The sequence below is a fragment of the Xiphophorus maculatus genome, chromosome 6, assembly GCF_002775205.1.
Source record: "Xiphophorus maculatus strain JP 163 A chromosome 6, X_maculatus-5.0-male, whole genome shotgun sequence".
Classification (NCBI taxonomy): domain Eukaryota; kingdom Metazoa; phylum Chordata; class Actinopteri; order Cyprinodontiformes; family Poeciliidae; genus Xiphophorus; species Xiphophorus maculatus.
This window is the reverse complement of record NC_036448.1, coordinates 26196833-26218088: the sequence shown is the minus strand read 5'-3', so window position 1 is coordinate 26218088 and position 21256 is coordinate 26196833. Positions and strand designations below refer to the sequence as shown.

The window sequence follows — 21256 nt, the reverse complement described above, 5'->3', positions numbered from 1 at the left end:
AAAGAAAAGCAGAATTAACTGTCAGACGACGCAGCGGCTGCGTGTTAATGTGACGACTGAGATGCAGCATCAAACTGGGTTTTCATTCGGCAGTTTCAAATGTAACACAGAAAATGTAAAATGTTTAAGTGTTTCATTGTCTTTGCTTGTTGTTTTCTTATTGTTTAGTTTTTTTCTCATAAGTTTCTATTTTAAACCTTAGCCAAGACTTTTGACCCTGAATAATATCAATTTCAAGTTTAGAAACCTTTGATAGAAAATAGAGTAATTACTTGGCAAGCTGCGTCAATGGTCATCTTTTTTAACAGCTGTGTTACATCTTGTACGAATTTTGGTTAAATAATTCTATTTATATTAATTTCTAATCCTTCTTAAGTCTTTTCGTTGATGTTTTGTCTGTAACTATTTGCATTTTAATACGGTTTCTTTTTATTTGAAGCTTAAGGGTTAATTTAATTGTATTTTTTATTTCATTCACTTAATAAATATGAATAAGTCATGTAGCACCTAATAAATCACGAATGAAAAGGAGCAAAAATAAGTTTAAACCTATATCTACTCCCTATTCACATAAAATTCAACTTAGAAAATTATTAGACATATTTCAAATATACACAAAGAAAATCAGATTATTCATTTTCAAATTTCTTTTAAATGCAGAAAGAGATTTAGATTTATACTGCTTTTATTCTACAATATGCAGTTTTACTTAATGCATATTTTTTTGTTATTTTCCAGTAAACCTACCTTGCCTATATTAGTAATATTTGTTGATTTTGAACCAGAATCCGTGTCCGCAGAGAAAAACCTGCCTCCAGTCTCTCAGGTTGGAGACTCAGAGGATCCTTGCTGCTAGCTGACGTAGCAGCAGAGCAGACAACTCTCTGGATTCTTCATTATGTCCCAGGAAGTCGTTCCACAGAAACCGCGGTCGACCACGGCCAGAATCTGAGCTGGATGTCACAACTTCTCGTTTCTTTGCCATTATTTCTGTGGTAGCATTAGTTGGCTTCCAACTTCCAGCACACGGGGAGTAACGAGGTTGTTTCTGGCAGTAGGAAAGAAGTCAGTTCGTCTAAAAATAAGTACCTGCACCATCAGTGAGGCGACAGTGTGGATATTATCTCATGTATTGTGTCAGTTGGTTTCATTAACTCAGTTTAATCAAAGAAGACGAACTCTGCACTCAGTTCATAAGTCACATTTCATGTTAAAATGAGCGGTTAGGATTTCATCCTTAGTGTGTTTCTAATTAAATCTTTGTAAACCTTTTCTTGCTTTTTATATGATAATCTAATGTATTTTTGATTTATTGTTCAGATGTAAAAACATTTTTCTCAGCAAAAGGACAAAACAACAAAAATCTGGCAAAATTTTAGGAATTCATGAATGTCATCAGCATAAATCTAATGAAAGTGAACATACAAAGTAAATAATAAAAAAACATAAATATATGCACTAATTTTAAGTAAAATTGTTGTAGGGCCTTCATTGCATGATTTCTAAATAACAATAATAAAGAAAAAGTAACTGCAGTTATTTTTTTAAATAATTCAGTCAGAAATTCCTTTAACTTGTTTTAGATTTTTAAAAAGTCAGGTTATATTTTTAGATATTTAAATAACTTTTTATGCATTTTTCAGGATTGATAAAAGTGGAATAAAACCAATTCCAGATAGTATGACAGAACATACAGATAAACAAATACATTTTGCTTAATTGAAAGTTAAATGAGCCACCGTTATTTAAATGTGGAAAAAAATCTTAAATATTATTACCATTTAAAAATAATCCGCTTGGAAACTTTAAACATGCAAGCAGCAAGAGTCAGCAATGGTGGAGTCACTTCTACTAACCCACCTACACCAGAGCAAATTTTTAGCTTAGCATTTTGCTAACTTTGCACATGTTTAGCGCAAGTAGCTTCCCGTTAATTTTCCCGGAATAAATTCCATAGCGCTAATTTACTTGACTGTCAATTTTGTCAAAGTGTCAGTTTTCCTAAAAGTCAACAACAATATTAAACTCTATTAAACTTTTTGTTAAATCTTCAAGTAGTTAGATGTTTATGTACATGCTCTTATTTTGAAGTGAGTAGTTCCATTTCCTTTTGTTTGTCAAAAAACTTTATTGAGGAAATGGCAACTACACAAAATGGACAAACGAGTTACACAGAAGGATACAGCACATACATGAACAAACAACTATATGAATTGTTTTAAGAGCCTGCTCTTAGCTCATTAGCATTAGCTTCTACTAAATACCATGTTGATGTAGCACTTTAGTGTTAGCAGAGCTTATGTTTATTATTAATGCTTTGGGTTTAGCACATCTATGTTTTTAAAGAGTTGTTTCAATAATTAAAAAATTTATTTTTCGACTGTCAGGATTCAAGCCAAGACGAGGGAGCTGAGGGAACGCCAAGCCCGGGAACGGGACTACGCGGAGATCTTGGACGTCAGCCGCCCGTTGGATAGATCCTCTGAGGAGGATCACACCTACTCCGGCGTGAACCCTCTGAACATGGACAGCAGTCACAGCCGGGCTCACAGCCCCCGTGACGAATATTCCCACGTTCATCACCAGCACCAGCACTCTGACTCTCTCTACTCGCCGGTCAGCCGGGCCCGAAATGACCGGCCTCCATCCACAGACAGGTAGGCTTCCTGCAGCTCTGTTTGTCTGCTACGCTCACAAACTGAGGTTTCCTTCATTACTAAAGGGGATCTATTATGCAAAAATTCACATTTTGCACATTTTTGTACTTCTATTTGGGTCTTTACTGCTTCTAAAACAGCTTAAGCACTCACAAAAAAAAACAAAAACATCCAGACACCAAACGTTAATGTTTTTTGGTTTCTGGAAAATTAGCTGTTTCAAAAACTTCCCGAATGTAACGTCAAAACTTAGCAACCCCACCAAAGCCCAGCTGGTTACCTAGCAATCCCAGCAGAACTCCGCCCGTTACCTAGCAACCCAAATTGAGCTTCAGCACGTTTGGTTGGCTGGTTTTACTACTGTATGTGGTTTACAATGGCTGCTGGAAAAGACAAATGTTTTCTTATCGTCTTATAATCCAGAAAACCCTTGCTGCATTCTGAATGGTTTCGCACAAGGCTCTAATGATGCTTTTCAAAAATGTACGGTTGTGTAATTCTACATCTCTGGGGCCATTTTCACATGCGATTGTAAACGTCGAGTTTGGTTAAATCTCTGTAAGTAAGAATGATTTTAGCCAAAAAATGTAATGAACTTGTTTTGTATAAAAGCATAAAAGGTCACCCGTTAATATTTTAGGACTTTTTATACAAAATCTGTGACATTTGTCTTCAGATTTTCTCATCTTTATATATATATATATATATTTATACATATATATATTCCCAATCGTTCTCCATTTTATCATTGGTTCTGCCTCAGCCGTCATACTCCCTGGATTTATCTAACCCGGTCTTTCGGGGACTCGTTTAGGGTCACATTTATGCAAAAGCAGCAAACCGCAGGTTGGCTCTCACACCTGGAGAAGAAAATAATCACAGCAACAGAAGGCAGGCAGTAAATGTCAGCTGTGAGTCGCCACGCGCCGCTCTCTGGGGGACGGGAGGTTTGCTCAGAGGAGAAGCGGCGGGTGAATGGAGACCTTTGAAAATCCGTCTCTCTTTCTGTCTCCCTTGACCTTTCTACCTCTTTTCTTTCCATCATCTGTTCTCTTGTTGATGTCACCTTAATGTAACCTTTTCACTTTGCAGCATTTTCCAGGCTTTGTGGTGAAAATGTGACCTGAGCTTTTGACAGCTGATTGACAGCTGTCCATTATTCCTGAAAACTCATATTTGGCATTCGTATTTAGCCTCACCATGGGAAATATGCATACCAAACCTCTAAAGTTCTTTGTGTCTACACTGCATGTCTGTTCTGGACTGCCAGCGAAGGCTTTATATCAGCGGATACTGATAACTATTGATTCCTTTTTTCTTATTTTTTTCTTGCGATACAGATCGCTACAAGAGATCTTTCCTGTCCATCTACATTTACAGCATTTAATTTGCTTTTGGGATCAATAAATATTTTTAATTTGAATTAAATTTAAATATCTGAAATATTGACAAACTGGTGACGTTTCCTCTTTTATCCACAGTTTTCTGTGGAGTTGTACTTATTGTTTCCCAATAAGTACTCCGTCACGCCGTTGTTTTTTATTTTTAAACAGCAAAACTATAAACTGCTGCTGCGTGAGTTACTCAGCAGGTTGTTGCTAGGTAACCAAAAAGTGAGAGAGTATGTGGATCCCACCAACCTAGCATAGCCAGCCATGACAGGTTGAGCGGCTTATGTCTTTATACTTTTTATTTACTTTAATGTCTGAATCAGGGTGCAGTGAAATAATTGAAAATTGTTGAAAATCTGACATGCCGTTTATTGATATTGATCACGTGACTATTGTGATATTTATTATTGTTTTATTGCCCAGCCCTAGCTGTAGCTCGTGTATTGTGATTTATTGTGCTGCTGTTGTCAGTTTTTAATACTGTGGTCAGTATACATTACAAGTAGAGTTAAATTTTATTCAGTGACAGAATGTGTTAATTTTTCAACATCCCAGTTTGGTCTGATTGAATCAAACTTCAGTCTGTTTGCCAAGAAAGTGCGGTTCGTTTCTGTAGGTGTGAATGCGTAATCAATCTCTGATGCAGACCAAAAAAATCAATCTCTTATCCGCCTACAAACCTCGATCTCAGTTTAGACCAGAGACCGCTCCAAAAGCAGGAAGTGAACTACGATGCAAAGCATTCTGGGTAAATAAAACCAAGCAAACGTGCTAGTCTAGGGCTAGTCGTAGAAATGTCTTGCAAAAGCAAAATCCTGCAACCACTAAAATCTGACGCTGCTCCGTTTTTGTTTACATTTTGTGAAGAGCGAAGTTGCGCTCTGTATCCTTTTCATGTCGTTTCATGTCGTGGGTGTTGGTGCAGCGCCCCCACAGGTGAGGAGGGAAAGTTTTTTCAAAGGGTTTGGTTTGTGTGACACAGTGTAACGTGAAATCGAACCACGGCAGCTGGAAATGTAAGAAATGTTGCAACTTTGATCTATCAGGTGTGAAAACACATTATGACTCCAACATCACGCTACTCTTTTTCAGCCATTTCTCTCATTTACTACCATAAAAAACCTGTTTCCCTTAGTGTTACTAAAAACTTTTTGCTGCTTCAGGCATCAGAGTGTCTTAAAGTTTACAATTTTAAATGGGTGAATGAACAAGCTGTAAAATGTTTATCTTTAAACCCAACATCCATTCCAACTAGTTAAATTTAACTACTTGTTTATTTATTTCCTGATTTTTGGGATGCACTATAAAGCCAGTATTAATTGACACTATGTGATTTATATTTACTTCTCTTCCCTTTTGAAGAAAATATAATCTGATTCAGTAAAATAAATTGTTGTCACTGTCACTAGACCGAACAAATACAACATGCAGAAGCAAAATGGAAATAAATTTTTTTTATCAAAATAAATCTTTCATTGTTTTATGTCTGAGTCAAGATTATGACTCAGACTGTTTTCATCATGTCTACTTCTGATTTATGAATTGTATATTTTATTTACCTGTAATTATGATATTATCTGTGAAAAGTGTGTAAAAATGGATGTTTAATGTTTGATAAAATGGATTGTAGGAGCAAAATTACATGTTTTAAACATGTTCAACTTTTTTATTTTGCAAAAAAATATATTTTCCCACATTTTCTACCTTTATTCACATCCTAACTGTTAACATTTCAGTAAAGTTCAGTGAAATTACTGCAGTTTAAAGTTGTAGCCCTAAAATGTAAAAATAATGTCTGCATAAATTCTTTAGGTAATTAGATTTCTTAGTGTTGCCCTTCAGGCTTTTGCCCCTCTAAACCCTTCAGAGACATTACTATTTCATATGATTTGGTTATAACAGGGAGAAATTACATTTTCAGACATTATGTTTCTTTTCTGTCGAGTTTAGGCTCGGCTCTCGCTTTAGTTTGCCTCTGGTGGTCTTTTTAGAGCGTGAAGCATGTTCACATCTTCCCAGTTTGAATAATTCATTTGTCCGAAAGCCTTCATGTGACTCTGGACAAAGTATTCAGTGTGTTTCCTTCAAGCTAGGGGAGGCGGTTTAGATGCCACAGATCGAACCTTTTTAGACTTATTTGGTTTTGTTCCCAGATGCTACTAAAACATAAAACAAATAGACTTTCTGGGAAAGTCAGGAAACGTGTTTCCTGTTTCTCGTCTGAGCAGGAAGTGAATTAGACCCCTGCTGTGGTAGGCAGAGGCGGCCAGCGTGTCTCAGAAAGTGTTTTTGTTTGTTTTGGGATTTAAATGGTAGTGTGAACTGATATCAAACTAAAAACAACTCTATAGAAACAGATTGAAGAGGAAATGTTATTTTACACTAATGATTTCCCAGATGAAAATGTCAGGCGAGCTACAATTAGCTGGAATATAAACAGTTTTACGTTTCTTTTGGGGTCAGCGTCCGTCGCTGATGCCCTGAATCAAGCATGAGGTGGCTTTCAAACTGTCACAGTGGTTTATTATTACACTGTGTGCTGCTGACTATCACAAGATTATGACTCAGACTCAAACTAATAGGGGTCAAAGATATTATAAAGCGATGTTGTCTCGCTATAATACTGAAGAGAATGTATTTAGCCGAAGGGCGAGTGTTTCAGCAGGATTATACGCCACCTTTTAAACCTCTTAAACTGCAAACAAGAAGTCCAGTCATAATAACAATGGCAAAAGACCAACTGGGATAATTGTGTAAGTGCCTGGTGTTATATTTTCAATTCAGTTACATGTCATTAATCCCTAAGAAATTCAGGTAATTATAGCTTAAAACTTTTGATTTTACTCAAAAATTCATCATACAGAACAGAAACAAAACTGAAGTTATCATCTTTGGACATAAAGAGGAATGATCTAGAGTCGATGCACAGTTTCAGATATTACAACTAAAAACCAGCCATCAGGATGGAATCTGGATGTAGGGATGGAGTCTGACCTGAACCTTCAGAGCCACACAAAGACGGCTACAAAGTCGGCCTTCTGAAGAATATCTCCAGGATTAGAGGACTAATGTCCCAACAAGATCTAGAGAAACTCACCCATGCGTTTATCTTTAGTCGCGTTTATTACTGCAAAAGTGTCTTCATGGGTCTGACTAAAATATCAATCAGATCCAGAATGCTGTTGCTGGCATTCTGACTAAAACCAGGAAGATAGAGCACATCACCCAGTTATAAAGTCCTTACACTGGCTCCCTGTAGCTCACAGAATGGACTTTAAGATACTGTTGTTAGTTTATAAATCACTGAACGACTCAGCACCACAATACATTAAAGATCTGCTGTTGTTGTGTCAACAACCCCTCAGGTTCTGGTTCTGGTTCTGCTCCAAAACCAGAACCAAAGGAGGAGAAGCAGCATTCAGCTTCAATGCACCACAAATCTGGAACAAACTTCCAGAGAACTGTAAAACAGCTGAAACACTGAATGTCTTTAAATCTACACTAAAAACTCCGCTGTTTAGTCGCTTTTGAAACCTAATTAATGAAGAATTTAACGATGACACTTGACTAAATGTAATGTTTCGATTGTTTATTCTATGTTGCATAACTTTGTGCTTATGATGTAAAGCACTTGGAAATGCCTTGTTTCTGAAACGTGCTAAATAAAATTTGATTGTTTTTCCAATATTATATAAAATAAGCTCAAGTGGTGAATGAAAAATCTGCAGAATGTGAAATTTTTTTATTCGCTTAATCATCAAAATAATAAATTATTTAAATCATCTTTAGCTGCAACTGTAATGTAAGTATACATTTTAATTTAAAATTTGATTCTTTGGCTTTGGCAGGATGCAAAAACTTGACATCTCCACCTGACGTTAGTGAAAGCATAAATACCCGTTGCATTTATTAAATGTATTTGTTGATAATCTAAGGCTGAGTTTAAAATGCTCAAATGTTTGGCACCAATCTGCATTTAATTATTTGAATTAGTTTATTGGTTTATGACACAGGGGCAGGGATTTTTTATTAAAGTGGGATTATTGGCAACATTTGAAATGAATAAAGGTAAAAAAGTCCCATGTAATAAGCAGTCTTCTTAATCTTCCTGCAGCATGTTATCCCATCTTGTGCTGGTCAAGAGGAAATTTGTGTTTAACCTTTACTCCGACCCTAATGAGAAACCCAGAACCACTCATATTCTCCCGGTTCCTGCCGGAGCGGTGACACGTACAACTGGCTGTTCTGTGCAGCTGCAACAATACAAACTGCAATTCATTTTTAATCGCCCGTTCCTCCTTCAAACGCCACGCCGTCACAAATTTCAATTTAACAGCAGCGGCCTGAAAAACAAAAACAGCCAGAGGAGGCTGGGAAGGAGACCAGTATGAGCCGCCGGGAGTCGTTTTCCATTTTCTCTGCTTTTCTGGGCCGTGTTGTAAAGTCCGGTGGGCTCGAAAAAAGACATGATGCTACGGAGCAATATTTAGGAGAGCATGTTTCCTTCCCTGGTGTCTTTAATTTATGCAAAGCAGGTTGAAATGGTTTGGAAAGTTCTTGATTCTTCTATAAAGTCCTTTAAAATGCTTGATTGTCAAACTTGGTTTTGTGATAAAGTCCAAGCTAATGTTTTACTAAAAACCTAAATTCGTAAAGCATTATTTACAGTTCAAACCAGATATTAAAGATAATAAAAAAATGCATACACATTTTTTTCTCAATGTCTGAAGTTAAATCAGACCAAACTTTTCTTTTTTAAGTCAGTTAGAATCAGAAAAATGATTTATGTTTGCTATCATTAGATATTATTATTAACAGTAATAAATAGGCCTGTCATGGTAACACATTTTGTTGGACGATAAATTGCCCCAGCAGTCATTGCAATAAATGGTAATATTATTGTTTTCAGAACATTTTCAAGTAATGGCATAAAAATAGAAGAACATGTTCTAAAAGATCAACAAATATATATAAATAACACTGGAACTTGAAGGCATTTTAAATATCCAAAATAAACAAAACAGAAACAACAAATAACATTAATAACGAAGTCTCTGTAAACAAAATTGTGCTGAAAAAAGAGCTAGTTGAGACCAAAACACGAGACTGAAGACTTTTGTCATCCAGTTTTTGGTATTTTAAAAAAAAAGATAAAAAATGCAAAGGAAAATTATTGATCTCATTTTAATATATTGTGTGATTTATTGATTTATTTATTTTTAACAGGCCTAGAAAAACATTTCATGTGATTGTGTATTGAAACCGTCTTCTTTAGTTCCACACTAGAGATAAAAACTTACCTTGAAAGTGCTTGAATTTTACTGTGAGAAAAACCCTGAAAGTAACATCATGTTACCTTGTGATTTTAAGTGTAGGTGGAAAGGTATAATATGATACAAACACTTTTTTTATTGTTCTGTTTCAGTTTTGGCTCCCATTCAGGTTACATAATCGTACCTTCGAGACTCAATAAATCAATAAATCCAAGAGAAATATTGCACATTTCCTTCATTTCCCCCAAGAAGCGCACAGAATATCCAAAAAGTGTTTTCCCAGCTCATTACTGCTGCGTTTTGTCCTTGTCTGGTGCAGTTAATTAGTTACCTCAGTAAAATCTCTGCAGCCAGGATGTTGGGCTCGACATTTGCTGCATCACCCTCCATCCCCGCATGAATAGCCGAGCAAATTAGGCGCTATTGTTTTATTCCCCCCCTCTCGTCTAAGCGGCAGCGGTGAATGCTGGGAAATCCCCCGAGGAATCGGTGTGATTTGATTCCTCGCGTTTTTTTGTGTTTTTTTTTTTTTTTTTCCTGAGGAGGCAGCGCTTCTTATTGAATCGGCTCCATTACATTTCATCTCCGCCGGGGGAATAGGAGGCCTCGGAGTGGGCCGTGTTGTATCACAAACACACCAGAAAACAGCGGTGCAGCAAACAAACAGACAGCGTCGCCTTGCTCCTGTTCGTACGCTGATAAGACAGGAGAGCGTGTGCATGTGTGAGCTTAATTCATCTTTACTTCATGTATTTTAGATGCGTTTGTGGCAGCAACATCCTTCCCTGTTTAGATGCATGTGTATCTGTCTGTTTTTTGTCGCGGTGCCACATATGTTGGCTGTAAACGTGGAGGAGCGACGGTGACGAATCAAAAGGTGAGTGGGTGTCGTACACAGAGAACGGTGACAGGTATGCAGTAGCCTGCAGTGATTGCGCAGCTTCTGGCTTCAATAAGACGCCGCGGTGTTGACGGCGAAATCAAACGAGGCCTAAATTAACCAGCGAGGTGGTGCGAACAAATGCCAGCTTCCCACACCAGGAATTACTGCACGTTCCTTTATGTAGAAATTTAGTTCAGAGAAGAAGTATTTTAGTGTGTTTTCACGCCTGGTAGTATGACATTTCAGCAACAATGCAGTTCAAAGTGCTTTACATTACGAAAATACAAAAACATCAAAAACAAATAGTCAACAATTGTGAAAATCATCAACAGATGGTAAATTGTGTTCAGTTCCACTGTTAAAATCCATTAATACACAAAAGAAATGGCTGAAAAATGAGTAGTGTGATGTTAGAGTCTTGGGGTACTGATAGTCTATAAGACTTTGATTGGGGGATCAAAATTGCAACATTTGTTCAATTTTCAGCTGCTGTGGTTGTTTTTCACTCTGCACTGTCAAACTAAACTCTTTGAAAAACATGTTCCCCTCCTTGCCTGTGGTGGCGCTATACCAAGAACAACTACATTAAACGACTCAAAAACTTGAGTGCAACTTCCTCCTTCACAAAATGAAAACAAAAATGGAGAAGCATCAGAATTTAGCGTTTGTATGATGTCTCTTTTGTCGTTGATAAAAGACCATGAGCCAGTTTGTTTTGGTTATATTTACCCAGAATGCCCTCCGTTTTATTCCACTTCCTGCTTTTTGTTTCTAAAACCTGCTGATTAAGTCAAAGGCATTCCGCCGTTACCTAGCAACGCCAGCCAGCCCAGCCGATCACCTAGCAACCCAGGTGGAACTCCAGGACCTTTGGCCTGCTGTTCTTACCAATATACGCTGTAAAATGGCTGCTGTATGTTATGTTTGTTACATGGTTGTGTAAGTACGCATTTGCTAACAGCCATTTTCACATGCGAGTGTAAACGTTGAGCTCGGGGGCGTGGCCAGCAGCAGGTTATTTGGATTTAAAGCGACAGGACCCCCTTAAACATCTCATTCTGAAAGGAGCTCAACATAGGCAGAAAAGAGCGGACTAAAATTTTATTATCTAAGAATAAATGCCCATCCTAACTATCCTAACCTGTTCCAGGCAGTACATTAGGTCACCTTTAATCAGTGTGTATAGCTCCTACATCCACTGTCTGTGCTTATTAACATAGAGATAATTCATCTAGGCAGCCAGCGCACACACACAAAAAAAGAAGAAACATTTGCGTCTGCTCCTAAAGAGCTTAGATTGCTGCAGCTAATTAAGCAATAACGGAATGCATTCAATGTTGCATAAGAGCACAAACAATCACTCAGGTTCTTTTGAGGCTCTGTTAGAAAAAAAAACAACCAAACACTCATTACATTCACAATCACATGCAAATCAGTGCATCCCCCTGTAAACACTGTATGACTGCAGCTTTAGAAACAACCTTTTACTCTCATTATCTCCCACAATCCATTTAGCATCAGACGCCTCCTGATGTTTTTCCCTCTCCAGTTTCTGTAATCCCACACATCTGACCTGAACGTGTCTCCTAATCTGTTTATTACATCTGTTTGGACAGCAGTTTGTCTTCATAACACATTTACATAGAATCACCACGTATTTTCTACATAATATTCTCCTCTTGGGTGCTTTAATCTCATCTTTCTAACCCTGCATGAAACCCAGCGTGAGCAGGAAATTTGTGGAGAAGCGGCGCCTTTTCTGACCTGGAGCTGTGAGAACTTGCAGCTGTGACTTTTCGCTCTTTTCGCCACCGTTACAACAAGCTCAGTCACATCCCTCCGTGCCTCAGCTGCTGCACTGTCTGGCGCGTAACGTGCCAATGGTCTCACCATCAAAATGTTGGCTTTCACCGCGGTGAGGAATATGGATGTGTGTTCTCACCACTTTACTGAGCAGAACAGGATGTCTTACTGCGGCTCGGGGAACATCGCTGCGCGGGAGGTCGTCAAATCGTCGCTCTAATATCGGGACCGGAGTTTGCAGACGAGAATGGGGACAGAATTTTGAACTGGTGCCACCAAACTCAGACTTTTAATTAAAAACATTTGCATACAAAAATAATTGACTACAGCAGGACAGTTTTTAATAAACTGAAGGAAACTAAAGGGGTGTATAACTGAACCGTTTCCATCTATGCATAGTAGCGTAATGCTGTATATTTAGAAAGTGCATTATCTTTCTAATTTGACGTTTGTTTTAGTTTTGAATATTAAAACAATTGTACACATTTAAAATATGTAAAACGGATAAACAAGCATGATGTGTTAGTATACAGAACCACCAAAAACTTTATCTTTTACCATGTTTGTCTTCATAAACTATGTTCAATTTAAGTACTGATAGCCTCAAAATTTATTGTACAATAGTTTACTAACTAAAAAGGTAATAGTGCTAATCATAAACATTACTTATGCTACACCAACACAATATTTAGCGGAAGCTAATACTAAATGGCTAACTTCAATTCAAATTATATCTGCCCTTGAAAGACTACAGCTAATTTAATTTTGACTTAATTTACATGTTCGATAATATTCTTTGATATTGTGTTTATCTTTATATTATTGTTTGTTGTTTGTGTTTTATTTTGTTCCTTAATGTTTCTTGTTTCAAATAGTGATTCGGGGGGAAAAAAATATAGAAACCAGGAGAGGAAACAGAAGTACTGCATAAAGAGTCTTCATCCTCTTCAAAATAAAAGCATGAATATAAATGTCTAACAACTTGAATAATTAATAAAAATCCAAAACCAAAATTTTGACACAGATGTTGAACTTTATTCAACTAAAAGTAAATTGGCGCTTTAGCTAAATTAATTTAGGGGAAGCTCAGTGCGCTAAATGGTTTCAAAGTTACCAAAAGCGCTAAATAAAAAATTTGCATAGTTATATTTACTTCTTGGCACGTCTGCGCTGCTCACATTTGTTGTTTGATCAGACAGACGTCCTTTGAAAATAATTTAGAATGGTTCCTCTGATCAGTGTGTACGACTCCAGAGCAGGAGATTGTTTTATTTCAATCATTCTGTCAGCCACCATATGCTACTATAGAGGCGAATGGGCTTTATTGTAAATCATAAAGACAGGCGCGTTCGTTTACATGTGTAATCCCTGGATCAGGGCCAGAAGCTACAGACAGGAGGGATCTGGGAGGCGGTTCGGTTCAGTGGCTGTTTATGGGCCGTTTGGATCGCTTTTGGGTTGGAACAAAGTAAGCTGTTGAGAGCTTTACTGCTACATATCCGTAGTGGAAAACCAGCAACATCTGGCTATTCTTTTAGTAACTGTGTCTGCTGAGTAAAAGAAAATATTTGTTTTAATTCCAAATCACAAGAGACTTTATGTAAATCAGGAGTGTCCAATGTGTGCCCCCCCCCAAGTACAATTAAACAATTAATCAAGTTTGATAAGCTAGCATAGAAATTTTTTTTATAATTACGCTTTTTTCATTCTCTTTGGTTTTATTGTAAAAGTCGACTTTTGTGCACCAAAGACAAGCCTGTTCATTTACATGTGTAAATTTAAATTAATTAATATAAAATGGGTAAATACACCAAAATTTGATTTTAAAATGGACCCAAATCCTATTTTTGCAGATTTATTTAATAGATCAAAACAAATTGGAAATTGGATGCTTTTCTTTTAACAAGGCAAATGTGCATAAACCATATTTTTTGGGGTATATAATGATTTACACACCCTTTCTTTCAAAAATCTTTAACTACTTTATTTGTTTTAAGTTTTGTATGCTTAGTTCATTGTAGTGCAGAGTAAAAAGTTATAATTTCTCTATGATTTTACATCGTTTTTGGTCCCCAAGTTATTCTCACTGGACTATTTTGGCTCATGTGATGAAATGTTTGAACATCGCTGATGTAAATTATTGGAAAGAAATGGGTTTGAAAGCAGTTTGTTCCCTGTCTCATCTGGATGTATTTAAAAAAAAAATAAAGACTGCAAAATATTATTTTTGGTCCCTTTTATGAATTTATGTTTGAATAAAGAAGGATACAGATTTGACACTTGTTCATCGAGTCACATTTTATAAACAACTTAATGCATTTTCTGGAAAAGAGAAGATTAAAGAGCCTTAATATGTTGGAATTACAGGACTAGATTAAACCTGATAGATCTTAAGAGTGGTAATAACAGTCACCATTGATTTAAAGTCATGTAATTATATTTTACTGCTATTTATTTTTTTATAACAGTTGGTAACACATTAGCAATGTCTCAAATTGAGTTATAAAGGGATGACAGAATGTCTCCGTATTGTTGACTAACACAGTAAGAAGGATTATGTCTCCTCTTTCAGTAATGACTATTGATGCTGGGGGGGTACAAACATTTTAATAGCAGGCGGCGTGCTGTGATCGCACCAAAAATTACCCCCCTCTGAGTCCTAATCAGGAGCCAAATTAAGAGTTGGGTATAAAGCTGCTTGACTGTGTGCAGTAATCCAAGATTAGTATTGTTTGACGAATCTGTGGGGTGAAGTTCAGAATTTTTTTTATTTATTTTTGCACATTTTTTGTTTCATTTCCAGTTTTGTACCTTTGAATGTTCCTGTCGTCCAAAGCTGTGATCCTCTCAGAGTACAGGATCCAACCGAGCTTCTTCTATCAGCGACCGGAGGAAGAGTAGTCCCTTTCTCTGGGAGAACCTTTGAGCAGAGCTGCTGCTGTGATTTGAAAAGGGTCAGTGGAGGTTGCTCTCTCTGCTGACCAGTTTGCATATTGGACATTTTGAACGTTTCCTGGAGGTGTTTGAGGAGAGATGGAGAGATCCAACATTTGGATGTCTCCTGTCGTTTCTAGTTGTATTTGGTTCCTACTTGAGGATGGATGGATGTTTTGGAAGATGAACTGCAGGATGGTTATGGTTGTTAAAATGGTTGGATGGTTGGATTGTTCAACTGGTTGGACAGTTGTTTAGATGGTTGTTCGAATTGTTAGAAGGTTAGATAGATTGTTGAATTGTTGTACAGATGGTTGAATTGTTTGAATTGTTGGATTGTTGGTTGGATGCTTGTTTGGACAGTTGTTCAAATGGTTAGAATAGAATATTCTATTTTGATAGATGGTTGTTCAAGTGGCTGGTTGGTTGTTTGGATGGATGTTCAAATGGACGGATTGTTGTTCAGGTTGGTCGATGATTGTTCGGATGGTTGTTTGGTTGGTTAAATTGAGGACAGCTGGATGGAAGGACTTCTTTCACCATCACCTTATTTTCTTAGTTTTAAATCAAACTGTGTTTCTGCAGCTTGTTTGTTTCTGCTGATAATTTTTACATCTTCACCTCATCAGTCATGACACCAGTTTGCTGTTAAAGTTGCATCAATCAGCATTTGTGTCTCCCATCCACTAAATTATCACCATCATTCTTCTTCAAATACATATTCCCGTATTTGGTCCAGTAACTTTATCCATTTGTGAGTAATATTGTCCACAAGCCCTCAGAAGCAGACAAAATCCCTATGAGACTCTGGAGGAATTACAGTGAATAACAGAAAACATGGAGTCATTACTGTGAAAATAGGTGCTGCACATGCAAACACTGAGGGATTAGAAGAAGGAGCTTCCAAAGGATGGAAAAAGGGATTTATTGTTGGTATATTTGTGGCTTCTGAGGTCATGCATCTGTTTTTCTGTGTGTTAGTGTGTGCTGAGGGACGAGTTGAAGCCCATTTCCACCCAGTATTGACCCTGTCTGATAGCAGCATGATGTCATTTGGGCCTATTTGGAGCCAGCCTGTCCGTCCATTTAAAACCCTTTGAGTTTTGGTTAAAACAAAAATAAAATCACAATCTAATCAGTTCTGGTGTTTGAAGCCAAAGACCATTGATGGTCATTAAAGATGAAACTACAGCAGAAATATTTATGATCAGTTCAACCTTTCCCCGAGAAAATGCAGAAGAAACATTTACCCAGGGTGAACAGTTGGTGCTTTTACAATCTAATCCTAAAGACGTTTTTCTTGAGTTGTTAGTTATTAAAGATTAAAGTTACAGCATCTTTAATAAAACACCTTTATTATGCACCACAAAGAAGGTGCATAAAAAACCCTAATCCAATTTAAACAGTACATACTTTTGCTTTTTAAGACAACTATATACACAAAACTGCCAAATTAGATTATCTGAAAAGAAAGGAGAAAGATGGAGAAAAATTATATTTATAATATGAATATGAAAGATTTAAACCACATTTAAAAAGTGATCAATATGCTCACACATTATAGATTCAAAAACACAAGAAAAGTGGTCATCTTAACATAATATCAGATTAGTTCATGATGCGCTGGAGGTAAAATTATTGCATACACCCCATTGTCTTAATACTGTACTGTGTTAGCATTGATTTGCTTTCCAGGAAAGCTTCTGATAAAACCAGTTTTTAAAGAAAAAGATGATTTATTCAAACCGAACCAAAGATTTAAGCCGTCAGCTTCCACTCACTAAAGGACCTGAAAGCAGTGAATCCATTACCATCACAAATGTCTTCATAAAATCCACTTATGATATTTAATATTCATCAGATCCAACAATTTGCCAACATTCCTTAATAGCACTCTAGCAGAGCTCGGCCACAGTCGGGCGAACTCTCCCAGTGTGTTACACATTAGTGTGGTGGTAATGGCACACGGCTCGCGGGACGCTTTCCACTTTGTCTCCCACTGCGAGCCGGATCCAGTCCGTCCCAGTAGGAAAAAACCAACGGGGGGGAGTGGGAGTCTAAATGGGGTTCTTTTGACCATTTGGGTTTAAGCACCAGAGCAACATGCATGGTTAAGAGCTCGGTCTGACCCTAAAAGGATGCTGACCCACATTTGGTGTCATGAACGGCTCTTTGCAGCGCTCGGCTGTCAGACTGCAGTCCCACATGTGTGACTGTGTGCTAAAGTCGCATGTTTTATGCATGCGCTGCATTGTGCAGCTCTGCCTCTTCTTACTAAGTGCTCCTTTGTTTAGTTACAGGCATCTTTTAAAAGAGTCAGGACCAAAGTACCAAGCTCCGTCTTATTCTGAAGATGATAAAAATGTGATGTTTTGCTCCAAAATGTACCAGTTAACCCAAAAAATAAAAAAAATAAAGATCTGGCATAGGGTTGGGCAATATGGACTAAAACGTTTTATTGCAACATTTTGCAGAACTATTGTGATAAGAATAAAAGTGATGGTAAGTATTTATTATTATTATGTTTTAGGTAACTGTCTGAATGTGAGTTATCAATTATTGTATAAATTTTCTGTCATAAGAATTTCTGTTTGTTGTTTTCACGATAGATGACAATTAAAAACTGTCTGTATTGTTCGGATTGTTAGCTTTACTATTTTCTACATTGTTTATTCAATTAAGGTATCAATAAATACCAGTAAAATTTAAAATAAGATTAAATGTATGCAGATTTGTGGTTCAAATCACACTTATTTATGCGACTGGCATCCTAAAGAATTGTATTACACATGGATGTTTCTCAAGCTGATTTGTTTGTGGGGCTGTTATTGCTTTGTTTTGCAGTCTCAACCATACAGTTACCTAAAAGATAAGAAATAAATAATTCTTAATATCACTTTTATTGTCATCACAGTAGTGCCACAAAGTGTTGTTTTGATTCTTTCATGCATGTCTGAGAAATCCTTTAATCTCCATGGCAACCATTTAGCTGTGCAAAATGCCTGCATGGTCCTAGCTCCACCTTCGAGGCGCAGCTCCTCCCCCACTCAGCTCCTTCAGACTAGCCAGCAGCAATCAGCAAATACTTGGTGGAACTACTGAGCTCATAATAGGAGCTACTTCTCAGTGCAAAGCTGGTAAAAACATAGATAAAGGGTTAATAGAGGAGACATGTTGCGGTGACTTCCTGAAGGCAGAGTTTCAGAAAAAGTAATAGTTTTTAAAGAGACGGATGCCCAATTTCAAGGCATTAAATTACAAAGTCAAATATTGTTCAGTCATATTTGATATACCATTTCTGTAATAATTTAAGTTAACATAATTTCTTGATTGTACTACAAAATGACACTATGTGCCTGGAAAATACATATTAGATATTATTGTAAAATGTAAGATGGTAAGATTTTTTTTTCGTCGTGTGTGTGTGGTCTCAAGTTTTGAAAATTGTTCGACAATTTAAAAATCTTCCTGTGTAAACCAGGCATTTGGCTTTTTATGTTACTATGACCCACTTAAACTAGAAATTCTTGAATTCACGGTGTCAATAAGTCTGAACGTATGGACATGTTCAGTGTTGCTGGTTATTAAAAATAACTCAAAGGTCAAATTTTTGTTTTTCTGTTAGCTACAACCTTCTTGATCCACAGTCAAGATCAACTTGTCCTTTTCCACTTTCATTTTCCTGAATGACCTCACGACCCCAATACACAAAGCCAGAGAAACACACAATACATAAATGCTCAGTTTACCAGCAGGGACTTTGGTTGTAAAGAAGGACAACGCTTTAGTCCACTGATGCATACAGAACAGAGAAGTCATTAGGGATGAAGCACACGAGTTTGCTGGAAGTTGCATCGTGTTGCAGCATCCTCTCAGACAATTTCCAAGCTCCTGTTCCTTCATTTTCTTTCCCTCCTCATCACATATTCTCCTGCTTACTCTCCAGCGACATGTAGCATTCACTATTAATGTATTTATGCACCACTTGTTCTTCTCCGCTTGCAAACACGAAGTTATTCTTGTTTCGTTTTCTTCTGTTAGAAAATAGCTGGAGCTGATGAGGGATTAAAAGAGGACTGTGGAGATTGCTTTTCCTTTATTTGCCTTATTATCTTGGCCTCCAATCAAAATGTTTTATTTCTAAATTCAGAAAGTATGGTTTATAAAATGTAAAATTTCTCCTGCTCTCATAAAATACAACTTATCTGCTTAGAAAAACAAAATCTACAGTAGAAATTCACTTTGTGGCTCTTCATTACCAGAAAACACAATAATCTCTTAGCAACCAGGTAACAAGAAATATTATTGTTCAACAAAACATAAGATTTCTTCTGCTCTTTAGAAATAGTACCTATTTTAGACTACTTACTACATACGAATTGAGCAGTTGGAGAAATTTGCAGAAGTGTGATTTTTTTGTCATTAGTGGTAAATATATTATAAAACAGACATTCAACACAAAAGTTAAAAATCTGAATTATACCTTTTTGCTGCTCGTTATAAGATAACTCACTCGTCTCAACAATTTAACGACAAATATTGTTGATCTGCTTTTTTGAAATACCATTTATCTGCTTAGAAACAAGATTTGTACAGTTGATCAATTTAGCAGAAAAGTAAAAAATCTTTTCTTTCTCATTGGTGGTAAAGGTATTATAAAACAGACATTGAACACAAAAGTAAAAATCTGATTTTGACTTCGTGGCAGTTAGTTGCCAGAAAACCCTCTCTTCTCTCTCTTCGATCCGCTGCACATTTTTCCCAGCTCCCTTGCAGCACATCGTCCATACACCACATAAAAATTACATCAGAGTTCTCATCTTTAAATAGCCTGTGACATTTATTGATGGACTGAAGTGGGTCCTCTCTGCGCTGGTTCGGCCCGGGGCCTATTAAAGCAATTGAGTCTTCTTTGCATTCTGCCTTTGAAGTGTTGGGAGAATGGCTGCGCCCGTCCAGACCGCGGTTAATCATTAGTCATAGCAAAGCGCTCTGCGTGAAAACTGCTGCTTTTATGGCAGCGGCAGGCGCAGCATGGGGCATCGGTTATGAAGCTCGTAGATAATGTCATCTGGAGGGAAAGTGTGCAGTGTGTTCATGTATCGTCTTTTTGTTCCCTCGGGGTATTAAACATCACGCTGATGATAAGGAGTCATCTTCTGTGTGATGATGTGTGATGTGCTAGTCATTAACACTCTGGGTCATGTTTCTTCCTCATTATTTTGCTCTGGATGTAAACTTCTACAAAGGCTTTTGGCCCATGTTCATGTTCTGATGTTCAGATATGACTCCTGCCTCAAGCAACTTTGTATTTTTTTATTATTTTACTTGAACAAAACAGATGTGCAGCAGAGCTCTGCTGGGAGGCACCTGCCATGTCAATAGCTGGATTTATTTGGTTAGCCTCCCGAATCTGAGCTGCAAAACCGTAAATGATGCATCTGATTGGTTTTTGTTCCACCAGACTTTAAACCCACAGCCAGGTTCTGCTGTATGTTTACTCCTGTTGAAGGGAGTCATTCCTTTCCACTGTCGCCACATGCTTGGTCACAAGGGAAGGATGTCCTTTGGAGAGTAAAACTTTTTACCTACTGGTAAGGCTGGGCAATATTGTCAAAAATTATGATATAATACGTATTTTTAAAGAACTCAAGAATATTTTCCACATTTTCTGCTAGGAAAATATTTAACAGGAATGAAAAGAAAGACGGAGAGAGACGAAGATAATGAGACAAACAAAAGTCACCTGAAAGCAAAGACAAGGACATATAACAAAGCGTATGTAGCTCTTGGCTTCACTGTGACTAAGGTGGGAGAGAGAAAAGAACAGTATGTCTTCTGTGTCTGAAAATGTTAGCAGCCGTCAGCATGACTAGATAAATTAAGGCGTCACTTAATGACATTATACCCCAAACACGCTCATAAGTCGCTTGAGTTTTTTAATCAAAAACGTGACAAATATTGCCAGGAATCATCCTGCTTTATGAATGCTACTTCAGAAAACCAGTGAGTACTGTTAGCATCTTACAAAGTGGTGTACCAAATTGCTCAGTGTAAAAAACCCACACCATAGCGGAGGAGCTGATACTGCCTGCACCATTAGACATGGTTTCCGTCATGCTGGATGACATAAGTGCTGCAAAAGTAAAAACTATCCCTCTGTCCAATGACACTGTTGCCAGACGTATAAATGACATTGCTAACCATCTTCAAGAACAGCTGGTAGATAAACTCAAAGAAAAATGTTTTGCCCTACAATTCGACGAAACAACTGACAGCAACAAAGACTGTGTCTTATGTACGTTTTGATGTGAC

General features: G+C 37.2%; 1 protein-coding gene across 3 annotated transcripts in view; it reads left to right on the top strand.

The window, feature by feature from the left end:
- The window catches only part of LOC102236989 (partitioning defective 3 homolog), a 257025-nt gene that overhangs the window by 191160 nt on the left and 44609 nt on the right, over positions 1-21256 (top strand). For all 3 annotated transcript variants that reach the window (XM_023336134.1, XM_023336133.1, XM_023336132.1), the window contains one exon: positions 2388-2657. In XM_023336134.1, coding sequence (XP_023191902.1) covers positions 2388-2657 — 270 coding nt within the window. The remainder of the gene's footprint in view (positions 1-2387; positions 2658-21256) is intronic.